The 18068-nt window shown below is 32.1% G+C and overlaps 1 protein-coding gene across 1 annotated transcript; it reads left to right on the top strand.

Moving 5' to 3' along the window:
- Nucleotides 1-1116: 1116 nt before the first annotated feature.
- Nucleotides 1117-1350, top strand: K441DRAFT_515436 (uncharacterized protein; the record flags this gene model as incomplete). The annotated part of the gene is made up of 2 exons (XM_067642109.1): nt 1117-1224; nt 1258-1350. Coding segments are annotated over 2 exons (201 nt in total), but the record flags the coding sequence as incomplete, so codon positions are not given.
- Nucleotides 1351-18068: the final 16718 nt, after the last annotated feature.

The following is an 18068-nucleotide window of genomic DNA, read 5'->3' as shown; positions in this document are numbered from 1 at the left end:
CTACCCTTAACCCCTTTCTTTATAAAAGAAATTAGTATTATAATAGAAAACCTTATATAGCCCTAGATTAATACTATTTACTAGGCTAATACTATATATAGGAACTAGGCCTTTAAAAAAGATATATAGCTTAATTCGTAATAAATCTATATACTATATCGCCCCTAAACTACCTATATTACGCCACCTATATTAAAGACCTAGGAAGTTAATAGTAACCTAAAAAAGCCCCCTATAGAGAGCTTAGGCCTTATATAGCTATAAAGAATAATAAGGGATATTAAATATTATACTAAACTAATAGATTAAAGGAATAACCTATAGAAGATAAAATAGAAGCTAAGAAAGATTATAAACCCTAAACTATAAAATATAGTTTAGAAAATAGCTATAAGGAAACCAGCGGACCTCCTACTAATTAATATCTGCTATATTAGTGCCGTAGGATTTTATTAGAACTTAGTTTAGCCTAATACTATTACCTTTATAATAAGCTTATATAAAATTAATTAAATAATTAAAGAAAAGGGAAATAAGCTTAGTAGATAAGAAAGCGAGCTTATAGATAAGGAACTAGTAGAATAAAAGCTACCCTATTAATACTAGAAATTTAAGGACATATTCTTTAAAGTAGCGTCTAATATACTTTTATTTTACTAACTATATAACTATAAGATTAAGATTAAGTAGGGTAAAGAAAACACCCTTAGCTTTAGCCCCCTTTATAAATAGTTTATTACTAAATTATAGGCTATAAAGTAGTATCTTATTAATAACCTAAATAAGGGCTTTATTAAGCCTAGCTAAGCCCCTTTTATCTTACCTATTTTTTTTATTAAAAAGCTAAATAAAGGACTCTACTTCTATATTAATTACTATAAGCTAAATAATATAACCTATAAGGATCGCTATTTACTACCTCTACTTAATAAGACTTTAGCCTAAATAAGTAGAGCTAAGGTCTTTATAAAGCTTAATATCCGCTAGGCCTTTTACTAAATTAGGATAAACCCTAGGTCTAAAGATCTTACTATATTTTAGACCTATTACGGAATATATAAATATAAAGTACTTCCTTTTAAACTAACTAATAGACTAGCTATATACTAGCGGTATATAAATAATATACTCTTTAACTACCTTAATAATTTCTATACGGCCTATTTAGATAATATTATAATCTACTTTAAGAATAAGCTAGAATATAAGGAGTATGTCTATAAAGTCCTATAATAGCTCTATAAGGCTAACCTCTAGGTTAATATTAAAAAGTTAGAGTTTAGTATTAAGTATATAAAGTACTTAGGTTTTATTATTAGTATAAATAGAATTAAAACTAACCTAAAGAAAACGGCCGTAATTAACTAGTAGGCACCCTTACGGACCGTAAAGGGGGTATAATTCTTTTTAGGGTTTTATAACTTTTATTAACGCTTTATTAAGGACTATAGTAGAATTATCTAGCCTCTTAACTATTTTACTAAAAAAGACCAGCCCTTTTACTTTAATACTATATATAGGCAGGCCTTTAATAAGCTTAAGAAACGGCTAGTATTAGCTCCCTTATTTACCTATTTTAACCTAAAACAGCCCTTAATACTAAAAACTAATACCTTAAATAGTGTAATAGCTAGTATTTTTTCCTAGAAGCAACTAGATAGAGAGTAGCACCCTATTATATATTATTTAAAGACTATAATAGATGCTAAGCTAAATTACTATATCCATAATAAAGAAATGCTAGCTATTATTTCTAGCTTTTAGCACTAGTATATATAGCTAAAGGGGACCCCTAAGCTAATTAAGGTAGTTTTAAATTATAAGGCTTTAGAATACTTTATAATAACTAAGGCCCTTATAGCCTAGTAAGTATACTAGGCGGATACCCTATTTTAATTTAACTTCTTAATTATATATAGATTAGGCGCTATAAACTATATAGACGCTTTTATAAGGTATAAGTAAGACCTAGATAACTAGACGGCTATAAAAATCTTACTATAAACCTAAACACTACTATAACTAGAATACCTTAACCCCTAAATATAGGTAGAACTAAGTATAGACTTTTTAGGCGCTAAGATATATTCTATTAACTCCTTTAAACTTAACCTTATTAATAAACTACTATAGGCTAACTAAATAACCCCTTCTCTATAGGAATACTATATGTTAGTATTACCTAGGGGTACTATAATTACAATATAAGGTAATAGGTTCTTTAATTTATTTATATCTTTTGCAAAGGATTATAAGGATCGCGGTGCCTAAATAGGGGGCTAATAAGTTACTGTAAGAATAACTAATTAGAGATATAATCACGTAACCTCTACTTATATAGATACTAGCAATATTTATAAAAAGGAAAGAAGGTAAAAAAGTATAAAGGAGAAGTATATAGGTTAATAGGTGCTTAGGGCAGTAATTGCAAATGTCTTAGGTATTGCGAATATTACGGATATTGCAGACGTTGTGGATATTGTTATGGATATTGCGGATATTACTACGGATATTGCGAATATTGCGGATATTGTAAATATTCGGATATTGCGGTAGAGACAGGTAGGCGCGTATAAGGTATTACTGAGGTGTCCTATAATAAAGCGTAGTTAAAGTTAAAACTAAAGATATGGCGGCTTTAAAAGGTATAAAAGTTATTATAGACTATAGGGAAAGTAGGTAAAAGGGCTAAGTCCTATCCGTTATTATCGAAATAATAGTTAAAGAAGTCAATATTAACGGTAAGGTTGGGAGGGTTATTATTATAGAGGTAGGTAGCGCTCTTGCCCTTATTATTGCTACTCTTATTATTAACATTACTATGCCTTACTATACTAGGTTCTATACTACTAGGGTTTATACTACTAGACTCTATACTACCCGTAAGGCTATAGGTAAAGGCATCGTTGTTTATAAACGTGACTATATTCTTAGCCGTTTTAATTAGTATTAGTCTATTTAAGGTTATAAAGTGCTTAATACTATAGTTATTATAAAAGAAGTTACCGCTAATAGGAACTGTAGTTGGGGTTAATATATTAAATGCTATAGCCGTTATATCCTTATTAAAGTTATTATTAATATTATTATCCACAAGGTACTAGTGGACACGTCTTTTAAATCCTTCTCTTACTTCGTTATATTCTTCTTTAGTATACCTAGTTAACTAATAGTTTCCTTTCTTACATATAAAGCACGTCCTAGTATTATTGCTATAACGATTATTTAATAAACTTAGTCAAGACGTTAGTTAGTAGTAGCGATGGTTAGTAAAGAATACGTCCGTAGGCTATTCTGTAGGCTATAAGAATATATTAGCGGGTTGTCCTATAGTACTATTAATCTTCTTATAAGTAATAATTGATGATTGTAATGGAACCTTATAGTAAGAACTATAATAGGCTCGTTATTGGGCTAGGTGTATAGGAAATATAAGTATAAAAGTTAATAACGTAATAACAACTAGTGGAGTGGTTGCCTAATAGATTAACTCTAATTATATTCTAAAAATTACTATAAGGAAGGAACTATCTAGGTAGGGACTAAGGGTCCTTAAATACGCAACCGTACTCCTATAAAATCCTTCTTATATATAATATACGTATATTTTATCTACTCTATTATAGATCCTATAGATTGCATAAATTATATAGATTATATTATATAACTTTAGTTACTATTCCTCGTCACATAGTTCTATTAGCTCTATCTTAGACTATACCTATATTAACTAACTAGCTTCTTCTATCTCTTCTTTAAGTAGTTATAATATTGTACTTAAAGCGTCCATAACACCATCTTCCTCCTCTTTATCTTCGTCCTTAAAGATTTAAAACATCTCTAAGTTGTTTACTAGAGGTGTAATATCCATCTAATTAATTTGGCTAATATTATTACTTATTATACCTAAAGTAATTTCTTCTTCCTTAACTACTCGTCGTGCTCGCACTATTACTACGATATTATCTCTTAGTGAGATTATACCATCTCTATGTTTCCGCTATTTAAAAAAGGGGTTAGTTTATATTGCGTTAGCGAACCCATCTTCGCGACAACCGTCCTCTTACTTAGAGTGTACTAAAGCGAATATTCATTTATCCTATAACGTTTACTTTACTTTTAATGCTAAATATACACGACCTATTACTCTTAATAGTCGTCTAGTTCCCTAATTAATTTATCTTAGGGTCTTGTGTTTAATCTGCTGCTACGCGGCTAAATAATAAACTATCTATTACTTTTACGGAATTGCGCTAATTTTAGGACGCTAAATAGGAGGCTGCCAATGCTTAGTAACGGGCCCTTAAGTCTTATTTGGCGGCGTCCGCTTAACTAATCCGTCTTAAGAAGGTACGTAAGAAGGTTTATTCTAAGGAGTAAAAACTTATAAAATAAGGTCTATAGGAACTAGGTAATAAAAGAACGGATTCTCTTCTAATAAAGAAGGAAATAGATCTAAGTAGTTTGGCAACTACTCTTCTTAGGTCCCCCTTAAGTAACTTATTCTTTAATAATCCTTCTTTATTAATATTGCTTAACCTAATCTCTTCTAATACTTCTATACCTTTTCTATAGCATTTTTTAAATTCTTTAGTAGCTCCTAGGTAGTCTTAGTATAGCCTATCCACTTAACCTTATACTATATTTTGTTATTAATATCCTTCTAATTAACGATCTTTAAAACTTACTATTTATCTTCTTCTTATCCTCTATATATATCTGCCTTATAGCCTAATAGCTTAATATTTCTATATACTAGCTCTAGCATTGCAATATACTATATAGGGTAGATCTTCATTTTAGCTAGTAGGTTTAACTTAAACGTGACCGGTAAAATCCTTTATATAATTTTAAAAGGTCCTAGTCTAATATAGTCTAATTTCTTACTTAGTTGTCAACTCTTAAAATTTTTATATAGTAGCCATACTTTATCTCCCTCCTTAAGATCTGGTCCCTTAGATCTCTTAGCATTATAGTACCTTTTTATTCTTTACTGTACTACCTTAGCTGTCTCTATAAGGTCTATATAAAAATTTATTAAATCCTTTATTCTTTCTTTAGCTATACTACTTATTTTCTTTACTTACTATAGTAACAACAATGTTCTTAGCTTATATCCATAATTTGCCTTAAATAGTAATATACCTATTCCTTTTTAAGGTGTTGTATTGTATATAAACTATATAATTAGTAATAGTAATACCTAATTATTCTATACATAATTAATATAATGCCTTAGATACTATTCTAGTGTCTAGTTTAATCTTTCTATTTAACTATCTATTTATGGATAATATGCGGTAGAAGTTACTACTTAAACTCCTTACTCCGCTAAAAATACTTCCTAAAATACTGCTATAAATCTTAGATCTCTATCTAATATAATCTTATTTAGTACCCTATGTCTTATAAATACTTCTTTAACATAAATTCTAGTAATATCTTCCGCTAAGATTTCTTCTATATATACTATAAAGTATCCCTACTTTATAAGCTTATCTACTATTACTAAAATCGCGTTATAATCTTGTCCGGTAATAGGATCTTTTAATTTTAGTAACTTAATAATAAAGTCCTATAATATAACCTCCTATAGTCTCTCTAGTATTTTAATAGGTTGTAGCCCTCTATATAGCTTATGCCTTATCAGTTTATTCCTTTAGCAATTTAGACACTCCTTAGTAACCCTCTTAACTATCCTCTAGATTCCGTTAATAATATACTCCTCCTAAAGTCTTAACACTAAGCCTATAGCTCTATTGTGTCCTTAAGTTAATCCCTTATAAAAGTCCTCTATAAACTACTCTGCTATACTTTTTAGGATATACTTTACTTCTTAATTTTTATACATATCCGTCTGTAGATCTTCTAGCTATATTTTTAAAATTCTCTATACCTAAAAGCTTTCTAGTATCTTATAGACTTTCTCTAGTTTATTATCTTCTTAAGTTGCTATGATTTTCAAATAATTATACCTAATTAATCCGTCTATATCTTTTTATAATAAAGCCCCTAATAGCTTTTCCTTATTTTATAGTTTAGCTTTACGGCTTAGAGTATCTACCCGTGTATTATCTATACCTTTAATATATTAAATCTTAAAATGGTATTCTATAAGTATCTCTACCCATCTAACCTATCTTTAGTTGAGTTCCTTTATCATTAGGAATTCTATTAGGTTCTTATAATCTATTTTAACTATAAATAGTTTTTCTGTGCTTTATAAGAATGCTCTCTATTCCTTTAATGCTGTAACTATACCTAATAACTCCTTGTTATAGATGTTATAGTTTAATTCTAGTAGTGTTATCTTCTAACTATAGTATGCTACTAGGTGCTATCTATCTTAATATTTTTATATAAAGTATACTCCTAGTATATAGTTTAATATATCTATTTCTATAACTGTCTCTAGTTCTAGTTAATAGATCTTAAGAACTAGCTCCTAGGTAAATAACTCTTTAACTTTTTTAAAGAGTTCTCTTTACTCCTCTCCCTATGCCTATAGTTCTTCTTTCTTTATTAACCGCGTAAATGGCTTAATATCCTTTAACTANTNNGCTATAAACCTTCTNTAGTAATTNNAAAACCCTANAAANNATCTTAANTNTNTAANGTTCTNTAGTTCCTACTAATTTACTATAGCCTTGATCTTCTTTAGATCTATACTAAGTTAGCCTAGTTTAATAATAAATTTAACAAAATCGGTCTTCCTAGTAAAGAACTTGCATTTCTTAATTACTACTAGCATCTGTTCTTCTTATAGTCTCTTTAAGACCTATTTAACGTATTCTCCGTGTTTTTCCTTAGTTATTAAGTAGATAATGATATTATTAAAATATACTATAACAAATTCATCTAAGTATTCTCTTAATATATTATTAATACGCTTCTAGAACGTTGCTNGTGTGTTTATAAGCCTAAATTATATAACTAATAGCTTATATAGTCCTTCCTTTAACCTAAAGGCTGCCTTTTATTCGTCGCCTTCCTTAATCCTAATCTAATAGTACGCCCATCTTAGATCTATTTTTGTGAAGATTTGCGTATTGCTTATCCTGTCTTAGATTTCGCTAATTAAGGGTAAAGGATACCTATCCTTCCTAGTAATGCTATTTAACTNTCTATAGTTAATANACAGCCTTAGTTTNCNATTNTTCTTTNGTATNAATAGTACTNNATAACCCGCTAATAACTGCGATGGTCTAATATATCCCTTTTATAGATTCTCCTAAATAAACTCTTTTAACGCTTTACCTTCTTCCTCGGTAAGCTTATAGATTAAAAAAAACTTTAAACTTATCCCTAGTTCCAATTCTATCTTATAGTCCTATACTATATATTTTAATAGCTTTTTACTTTCTAGTAACTATAGTTTTTTGCTATACTTATAGTATCTCTTTAGTATATAACTTAGTCCTTTTTCTATTTCTTTATAGGTTACTCCTACTTAGTACTATACTAACTTAGCTTATTATTATATTTTATGGCATTAAGTATTTCTAATATCAACCTAACCTGTAATCCAATTAACCCTTAGATTATATTCCTATAACTAAGGCATACCTAACACTACCTTATCCTATCCTAATAGTAGGATATTAAAAGACATCTTAATTTATCTTCCTTTAATAGTTATCTAAATAGGTCTTATTTTAAGATTAATAATCCCTTTTTTATAGGTTATTAGATCTCCCAAAATCGTAACTAATAGATAAGGTTGCTCCTTTTATCTATAAGGTAGTCCCATTCTCTTAACTACTACTAGTAAGATGTGGTTTCGCGTTACTCTACTATCTATTAGCGCTTTAAACTGCTAATCTTACTAATTAATTTATAAATTTAGGTATTATCCTTGAATTCCTTTAAGGGTTTAAGGCTTTACTACTAGCTCCCTCTGGTTCTATAGGCCTCTACTTTTCCTAACTATTAGCTGCTTAATCCTAGTATACTTAGCTTACTCTTTAACCAATGCCTAGTTTGCTTTTTATCTTTAATATACTATAGACATATGTTTTCTAAGCATTCCCACTACTATCGTCTATCTAAGTATTCTTCTATAAGGAATCTTTCTAGTTAAAGTACTAAACTTCCTTTCTCTTAGACCTTTACTGGATACCATCTATACATATATTTAGCATTCCTATATTATTACTTATCCGTTATCTAGTACATTCTTATAAAGTATTTCCAATTCTTTTCCTTTAGATTCTTGTGCATTTTATATATATTGTCTATGTATATAATCTATAATAACATATAGTATACTAGGTGCTTTAGGTTAACTCTTAGCTTATCTTTATCCCTAAGTTTAAACCTTTATTATACTAATCTAAACGTTATAACTTTATTCGTAGGTACTAAGATGTGTCTCTCGCTTCTTTAGTCCTCTAAACGTTCTTTTAAATCCTTTAACATTATAATTAAGGCTCCTTTAATATGCGTTATGGCCTTCTCTATAATTAGGTGGTTTTAGATAACTTTTTTATCTAACTACATATAGAAATCTTCCTACTTATTATTATGCCTTTGCCTATACCACTTTTAGTATAGCTACTGGAGTGTATACAGTCTATCCGTAAGGAAGTATCTTCTTATTACTATATCGTAATAGCCTTTTATATATCGTTTCTTAAACCTAGTTAAAATCCCTAAATCCTCTTTATTTTCCAGTTTAGTAAGCTACTTAGCTCTTAGTATACCTACTCTTAGCCTATTAGTAATTCTTTATACTAGTGCTCTATCCTTTATACGTCCTAATATACTAGATCTTTTATCTAATTTCTGTTCTTACTATACAATAATTCTTTGCCTAAACTCTTTTATAGTTTTTTTTAGTTTACGCCTTACGCTCTAATTCTTAAAGTTATCTTGCTTCTTAATCCTAGTATTAAACTTTTAATCTTTAGGCTAAACACTATATTCCCCTAGTAAGTCTTCTAAGTCTATATATCTATCTCCTAGTCTAACTACTGTTTATATTATAGATTCTCTAATCTATAAAGAAGCTCCTTACCTCTTATCTATAGGTGCCCTTATTTATACTCCAAAATCTTAGTCCCTTAGATTCTTTAATCCTAAGCTTACTTCTAACTTAAGCTTAGCTCCCGCCTTAGTCCGACTAGGTATCCGTAGTATTCTTATCTTATCTTAAAAGTCTTAAATCTTACTTATCTTGTCTTAAGAGTCTTATATCCGTAAGAAACTTTATCCTAAGCTTATTCGTATATTTCTAAACTAAGCTACTGCCCTACTCTATTAGTTTTCGTCCATTATAGGTCCTAGGGTATGCCTTATTTTGTTTTAAAAATCTTAGTCGTCTCTTATCTTGTCCTAAGAATCTTAAGCCTTTGGCCTTTTACCTTTATTAAGTGCTGAAGTGGTTCGCTATCCTACTTCTCTTACGTCTTATAAAGCGATAGATATTATATCTAGTGGGGTTTTAATCCCTACTAATGTTCCCTATTTTATAGTGGAATTATCCTTTACCTCTAGTATAACATCTCCGAGGTCTGCTTACTCCTAGTAAGCGGCCCTTATTACCTTATCGTTATAGAATATTTTGCCTATGTTAAATTTATCGTCTTTAATATCTAATCTGCGAACTAGTTCGTTAGTTCCTCTATATCCTATAGGTACTAGCTCTTATAGCTAATAGCTTACGCCGTACTTAGCGTCCTTATAAATTTGGTATGCGTTATTATAATAAAACGTAAAACTTTTAATTAAACATTCTTTTGTTCCTCGTAGTATATTATTGTCCCTCTATATATATATATTGTCTACCAGTCTCATACCTTTTACTATATAGTAACTCTACCTACTTCTATAGTCTTTAATATAATAACCCTGTTTTCCGCAATTTATATAAGCTCCTTCTTTAAACTATTTCTCTTACTATAAAGTCCGCCTAAATATCTTCTGCTATTAAGATCCCTAATTCAGCCTTTATTCTTTAGACCTTTAATTACTTAATCCTTATCCTCTGGGTTTCTATAGTTTACTCTATCTCTTATAGGCTTCTTTAGTACCACTTAGGTCCATTAGCTCTGCGCTATACCATAGTTTCTAACTTAGCTTTTATTATTACGTACTCTACGCCTTATATAACTATAGAACTTTATCCTAGCCTCTCTTAGCCTATTCCCTTTAGAAGATCCTATTATTAATCTTAATCGCTTAATCTATTAGTTCCCTTAGGGTGTCCGTATCTTCTATTAGGATAATTACATCCTAGACTTTAGCCTTAAGTCCTTATTTATACTATACTATAAGCGCCCTATTATTTTACTTTACTTGTGTTGCTAGTGTCTAGAACTATATTATATACTTAATTGCTAAAGTTTATTACACAAGGTTCTAGAGTTTTCTTTCTATTATAGTTGTTTCTTCTAGATCTCCAAACATCTGCGTAAGTTATTCTGCGAATCCTTCCTAACTTAAGAACATAAATCGCACGTCTTAGTTAGTAGTTGTCATTCCATTTGCCTATATCTCCGTAAGGTAAGATTTAAACCGCTTAAGTGCTTTTCCTAATAAAAATAGTCCTATATAGGCTATCCGATCCACAGGTGTAGGTAACTTTACTCCCTCCTATAAGACCTTAAAGTGCATCTACGTAAGGAATCCTTTAAGCTTTAACCTCTCTCTTATAAATCTCTTAATTAATAATAGCTTAATCTTTACTACTCCTATCCCGTTAAGTCTTTCTTTTAATACTATATTATTAGCTATTAGCTAGTTAACTATTTCCTATAGCTGTCCGACTGTTACAGGTTGCTATAAGTTAGTATTTACTATACTAGTATTACCTCCTGTCCTTAAAGTAGTTGCTGCCGTTAATGGCGTCATAGTAGCTGCTTTTAGTGGCATGTTGTTCGACTTCTTATATTAATACTATAACTAGGTAGTGATTATATAACGGAACCTTATAGCAAGAACTACGATGGGCTCGTTATTAGGCTAGGTGTGTAGGAAATGCAAGTATAAAAGTTAATAACGTAATAATAACTAGTGGAGTGGTTACCTAATAGATTAACTCCAATTATATTCTAAGAATTACTATAAGGAAGGAACTATCTAGGTAGGGACTAAGGGTCCTTAAATACGCAACCGTACTCCTATAAAATCCTTCTTATACGTAATATATATGTGCTCTATCTACTCTATTATAGATCCTATAGATCGCACAGATTATATAGATTATATTATATAACCTTAGTTACCATTCCTCGTTACATAGTTCTATTGGCTCTATCCTAGACCGTGCCTATATTAATTAACTAGCTTCTTCTATCTCTTCTCCAAGTAGTTATAACATTGTACTTAAAGCGTCCGTAATAACGATTATAGGCTGTTTATAAGGCTAGTAAGTATAGTAGGTAGGTTGAAGCAAGCTACTTAGTAAGTAGTAATGTCTTAATAAGCGATAATGAGCTTATTATATAGGAAGTCGTTATTATAGAGGTTAGCGTTAAGACTATACTATAAATAATAAAGGTCGTTAAGCAGTAGCTATAGGCAGTCCCCTATAGACTTGCCTTTATTTTTTATTATTACGGTCTTTAAGGTTATAGCGTTTTATTTTATTAAGATTCTACACTTATATTCTAGTCCTTTAAAGTGGTTATATACGGCATTATAAATGCTGTTAAAGGTGGTATAGGTTGCCTTATTCTTATAGTAGAAGTTAAAAGTAATACCCCATAGCATCATCGAAAAGCCTTTAATCTTTACCTTTTATAGTATATCAACCCTATTATAAAGGTCGTTGAAAATCGTAAGCTTACGGTTAAAGTTATTATCCTCTCCGCTATACTTGCTTTCCTCTATATATATCTTTACTAAGGTTACTAAGTCTCTACTATAGGTGGTGGCTTTAGCTTCTGTAGAAGGAGCTATAATATTTATAGGGGGAGCTGTAACGTTTATAGAGGGGGCCGTAACGTCCATAGGGGGAGCCGTAACGTTTATAGGTAAGGGAGGCTCGGCTATAGGGAGGTTATTTAAGATAGCTAGGGTCGGGGTAGGTGCCGTTAAGGGAGTTAATAAACGTGATTTAAGACGGCGGTTAATAATATACAAATTAAAGCGTCCTTTATTGTCGATATATAGCTTAATTTCTGCATCTAACCATTCTATAAGGTTGTCTTTATGGGTGACATTATATAGTACTTATAGTACTAACTTGCTCTTCTTATTAAAGACCCATACTCTATTGCGTTAGAGTAGTTATTTAAGTCCCGTAAGTACAGGCCTATTAGCGTCTTTAAATATCTATACCTCAAAATTATTAAAGTCCTCTTAGTATAATTCCCATAGGCTTTTGTCTTTAAAGTTATATTTAGTGTACTTATTAATTTTAAAGTTAATATAGTTAGTAATGTCTTCTGCGGTAGTCTCGTTAGTTAAGGTAATTCTATTACTCTAGTTCGGATATTAAGTTCCTATATTAGACATAATTAACTAGCGTAGATTATGGTGTAGGTCGTGGTCTTATATATTAAGCGGTTAATAGGTATTAGGGGGTACTAGCACTTAGTAAAGAGGTTATACTAGGTATTAATTTTATATAGTAGACGCGAACCAAATAAAGCCTTAGAGGAGTCGGTTCTTTAAGTTCCTAGGGCCTATATAGGAAGGGTTCTTCTTAGTAAACATAACGTGGTCAATAGGCCTTAGTAGGAGCGATCGCGTAGTATCTCTCTTAGGTATTAGGGGTACTAGCATTTAGTAAAAAGATTGTATAGGGTTGATTTGCGTAATAGACGCGAACTAAACAAAGCCTTAAAGGAGTCGGTTCTTTAAGTTCCTAGGGCCTATATAGAAAGGGTTCTCCTTAGTAAACATAACGTAGTTAACGGGCCTTAGTAAGAGCGATCGCGTAATACCTCTCTTCGTAATAATACCTAGCTAATCTATAATATTAACTAATTAGTGTTAGTATTACCTGGGGGTACTATAATTGCAATATAAGGTAATAGATTCTTTAATTTATTTATGTCTTTTGTAGAGGATTATAAGGATCGCGGTGCCTAAATAGGGGGCTGATAAGTCACTATAAGGATAACTAATTAGAGATATAACTACGTAACCTCTACTTATACAGACACTATAAAAAGGTAAAAAATATTATTAGCCTATAGTCCCTTAAAAACGGACTACTTAAGTACTAGAAACAGCTAGTAGTAGCTAAGAAATAGAACTTATAAACCTAGCTTATTACTAAAGCTTATACCTAGGTCTCTACAGCCTACCCTAAAAAAAATAAGATCTATAAGATTATTAGTAACCGCTACTATTAGCCTAAAATAGTTATAGATATTAACCGTTATATATAGAACTATAATAGCTATTATAGATCTATAATTTTATAAGATAAAACCCTAGAACTATTAAAACCTCTTTTAATACCTAACTACCCCTAGTAATATATCTCTATAGACTTTTATAAGCTACTAATAAACTATAATAGATATAATATAGTTATAATTCTAGTTAACCACTTTAGTAAGCGCCTATTTTTAATTCCCTATTATAAAAATATTAATGCTAAAAAGGTAGCCTAACTATATATCTATTATATCTACCGTATTTATAAACTACTAAATACTATTATATCTAATTACGGCCTATAATTTATATTAGCCTTCTAAAACGAGTTTACCTAAATCCTAAGTATTAGGCTAAAGCTCTCTATAGTATACTACCCCTAAATAGATAGCTAGACGGAGATTATAAATTAATATTTAGATTAGAGACTCTAGCCTTTTATTAACTACTTTTAGAATAACTAGGGCAAACTACTACCCCTAATAAACTACGCCTAGGCGACCCTACCCTATAACTTTATAGGATTTACACCTATCTAACTAGAAATAGGGTATTTACCCTAAATAAGCTTTAACTAAAATAAACTAGAAGGACCACGGACTATATATAAAAAACTATCTTATAAGAAAGCCTAATAGTACACTAAGCGCTTAGAGGAAGTTTAGACAGTAGCCTATATAAATCTAGAAAAGGCCTAAAAATTAATAAAATAGCAGGTAAATAAGCATAGGCGCAAACCTGACTTTACTATAGGTAATATAGTCTAGGTTATAATAAAGAACTAAAAGACGGAACGGCCTAGCTATAAGCTAGACTATTAAATAGCAGGACCGTATAAGGTCCTTAAGAAGATAGGTAACTTATATAAAGTAAAGCTCCTAGATTTAATTAAGGTTTACCCTATTTTCTTACTAGATAAACTATAGAAAGCTATAAATAACCTATTACCTAAATAAAAGAACAAACCTCCCCTACTAATTTAAGTTAATGGTAACAACAAATAGGAAATTAAAGAAGTACTAGCCTATAAACTAGTAAGGAAAACGCTAAAGTACCACGTTAGTTAGAAAGGCTATAACCTAGATCCTACCTAGTACCCTATATAGAACTTTATTAATAGTCTCTATAAGCTTTAAAAATTTTATAACCGCTACCCTAATAAACTAGGACCCCTAAAGTACCTAGATAAGTAGATAGAGTGCTAGTATAGTAAAGATAATAAGCTACCGGAAGAATATAAAGATAAAAACGCCCTATAAATATAATATGGACTATAAAGCCTAAGGGTAGGCTTTTGCGGAGGGGGGGGTAATATTACAGCACTAGTAAAACTTAGTAGAACTTAACTGGTAGAACTTAGTAGAACTTAATAGAACTTCGTAGTTATATAACTAAAGGACCGTATAAAAGAACCCTACTTTAACTAGCGCTGCTCTTCTTCTCCTTTCCTTTCTCTAGCTTTAGATCCTCGTTTATAGACTACTAATTATATAGGCTTACGCGTCCCTCTTGCCGTACTTATACCTTAATTAACTAAGTTACTAATAGTAATAGTTGAGTGTAATGGTAATAAATAGTTATAGTCCTAGATACTGTAATATTTATAGGCTTTACTCTAGGTAATAGGCTAGATTAGTATAGCATATGCTTATATATCTCTCTATACCTAGTAGTATAGCTAAATAGTTAACATCTACTTAGATAGTATTGCCGTGATAATACTAGGGAGCTTTTTAGAAAGCCTTCTAGAATATGCCTATAAGCGTCGGTTATAAAGTAATGGATATATACTATAGATACCAATATAGTATAAAAGTATATAAGTATAATAGCTAGTTAATATAAGCTGCTAATGCCCGCAAAGCCCTACTGTACGCGTCCACGTCGCCGTAGGTGGAAATATTATCAGGAAATTGTTCCTTTTAATAGCCAAGTGCAGAGGCGATGGTAGAAAGCCATCGCAGCGCGTATAGCGCGCTGTCGCTGCGGTTCTATAGTGTTGAGCTCGCGACGCGTATATATCGCCCTTAATAATACCAGGAGCCTTACTACCTCCGCTTAAGGCTCCTACTCTACCACCTAGGGAGGCCTATTAAGGGAAACTAGGATATGAAAACTACCTAATATACGACTACCTGGCTTATAGCCAGGCCCGAAACTAGCCTTATTATAGCTAGTTAACGTAAATACGTCCTAGTTATATAATAGGACACCCTTAGGCTTACACTAGCTTTAAGATCGCAAAGGGATACGGCGAGGGCGTAGGGAACCTCTTTTTATAAGAACTTGTTAAGGTTAACGCGTTATAGATACCTTATATAAAACTTATTAAGGCCCTAAGGCCACCGTAAAGAACTTATTAAGGCCCTACCTAAAGAACTTATTAAGGCCCCTCTATAAGGGCCTATCTATCCAACACCTAGGTAACTTAAAAGAGGGTCTCAATAGGCGTAGTACGCGCGACCTAGACGATAGACGTAATAGCGACGTAACGGCGACTAGATGGCTTAACGAGGTGGAAATATAGGTAAAGCTCTAGGCAGCGGAAATATAGGCTAGCTTTAACGGCCCTATAGCGTTTAACCAGGTAACTTATAGGAGGGTTTTAATAGGTATAGTATACGTAACCTAACGCGTATTATATAGGGGAGGCTCTAAGGAAATACAGGCCAGTTAGATAAGGACTTAATAATTAGAAATATAGGCCAGCTTATAAAAAGGGGGGATATAAGCTTAGTTAGTAGGAGGGGGGGAGTAAGTCGTCCGGTACGGGACCTAGTGTCTCTATAGCCCCCCTCCTATAAGACACAATCAGCCTATTATAAGGAAACTCTTATAGGTAACGTAAAACGACTACCTAGTGTAGTCGCGGGGCGTAGTATATAGTAGCTACTGCTGGCTCTAGGGACCTTACCCTTTAGCTAGGCTTTAACCCCTAGTGCACCTAGTAGGTAGGCAAAATTACATCCTAGCTAGAGAGACTATTATATGGCTTAAGAGAACGGATATATATATTAGTGTACTAATAGACGGGACTACTTACTCGCTAGGGTAGTATATTAGTAAGGTACGCTTAAGGAGTAAATAGGAGTTACTTAGGCGGGAGAGGTTTTGGCTAGGCCTTAACCGTAAAAGGTATACCTAGCTATATTACAGGATACAGCTATAACGCCCTTATAGGACTACGCTAGTAGGCGCGTAAAATAGAAGTTATAACCCCTATAAATGGTAGCTTATACCCGCGCTAGCGGAAATAATAAAGAGAAGTGTAAAACTAGAGGCTATAGAAGGCTCCTAAGCTATGTAAAAGCGTACTAACTCTAGGAGGAAACTCTTATATAAACCACAGGGGGGCGGACTAGTACTCGGGTTAATCCCGTTATAAGATATCCGAAAGAACTGGTAAAAATCCCTATATTAGGTAGTAGCAGCCAACTACTTATAAACTAGGACCGAAGTACTAGAAAACTAGGGTAGAGGCCTAGATAAGTAGGTATATTAAACTCTACTATATTATTAGCTAATATATAACTACCTACCCCCTTTACTCCTCTGTCGTTATCTCCCCCTTCACTCCTCCGTTATCGTCTCCCCCTTTACTCCTCCGTTATTATCTCCCCCTTCATTCCTCCGTCGTTATCTCCCCCTTTACTCCTTCGTCGTTATCTCCCCCTTCACTTCTTTATTATCGTCTCCCCTTTCGCTCCTCTATTATTATTACTATAGCGCCGTAGGCTATATAGCCCCTAAAGACACATTACTAAACGCAACCTCTACTATAACTAGTCTATAGCTATTATACTATAGATAACCTCTACTATAACTAGTTTATAGCTATTACGCTATAGACAACCCCTTTCTAACCTATCTATAGCCATTACGCTATAGATAACCCCTCTCTAACTTATCTATAGCTATTACGCTATAGACAACCTCTCTATAACCTATCTACGGCTATTACGCTGTAGACCTCTCTATAACCTATCTACAGCTATTACGCTATAAACGACCTCTCTACAACCTATTTACGGCTATCGCGCTATAGACGACCTCTCTACAACCTATCTATAGCTATTACGCTACAGACGACCTCTATAACCTATTTATAGCTATTACGCTATAGACAACCTCTATAACCTATCTACGGCCATTATACTATAGACGACTTCTCTATAACCTATCTACAGCTATTACGCTATAGATAACCTCTATAACCTATCTACAGCTATTATGCTATAGACGACCTCTATAACCTGTCTATAGCTATTACGCTATAGATAACCTCTATAACCTATCTACAGCCATCGCGCTATAGACAACCTCTACTATAACTACCACTACTGCCATAATATACTATATAATACCGCACTCTAGGCGTACTGCAGATGCGTAGATAGGGGTGGCTATAATAGGGGAGGAGAAGGGACCGGCCTATATTACTTTAGTACGTTAAATCTAAGGTATATAGGCGAATTGGTGTTTATACCCTATATAAGACAACTTCGTAAAAATTTTCCTATAGGAGTGGGTTTATATAATAAGGTTCGCCCTTATAAAATACTATTAGTAGGTTATTTTTAGGGAGAGTACCTATTAATTACTAATTCCCTACCTATTTCTTTAGCAAGGAGAAGAGATAGGGTATAGGATAAAAAGTCGCTTTAGGGGTAATTAGTAGCTGCTTTTAAGCTAGTAAGCTATTATAACGCCTCTTATTCTTAAGTACAAAACTATTT

The sequence above is a fragment of the Cenococcum geophilum genome (assembly GCF_001692895.1).
Source record: "Cenococcum geophilum 1.58 unplaced genomic scaffold K441scaffold_128, whole genome shotgun sequence".
NCBI classification, from domain to species: domain Eukaryota; kingdom Fungi; phylum Ascomycota; class Dothideomycetes; order Gloniales; family Gloniaceae; genus Cenococcum; species Cenococcum geophilum.
Note: the sequence above shows the minus strand (reverse complement) of the source record. Positions and strands in the feature narration are given on the sequence as shown.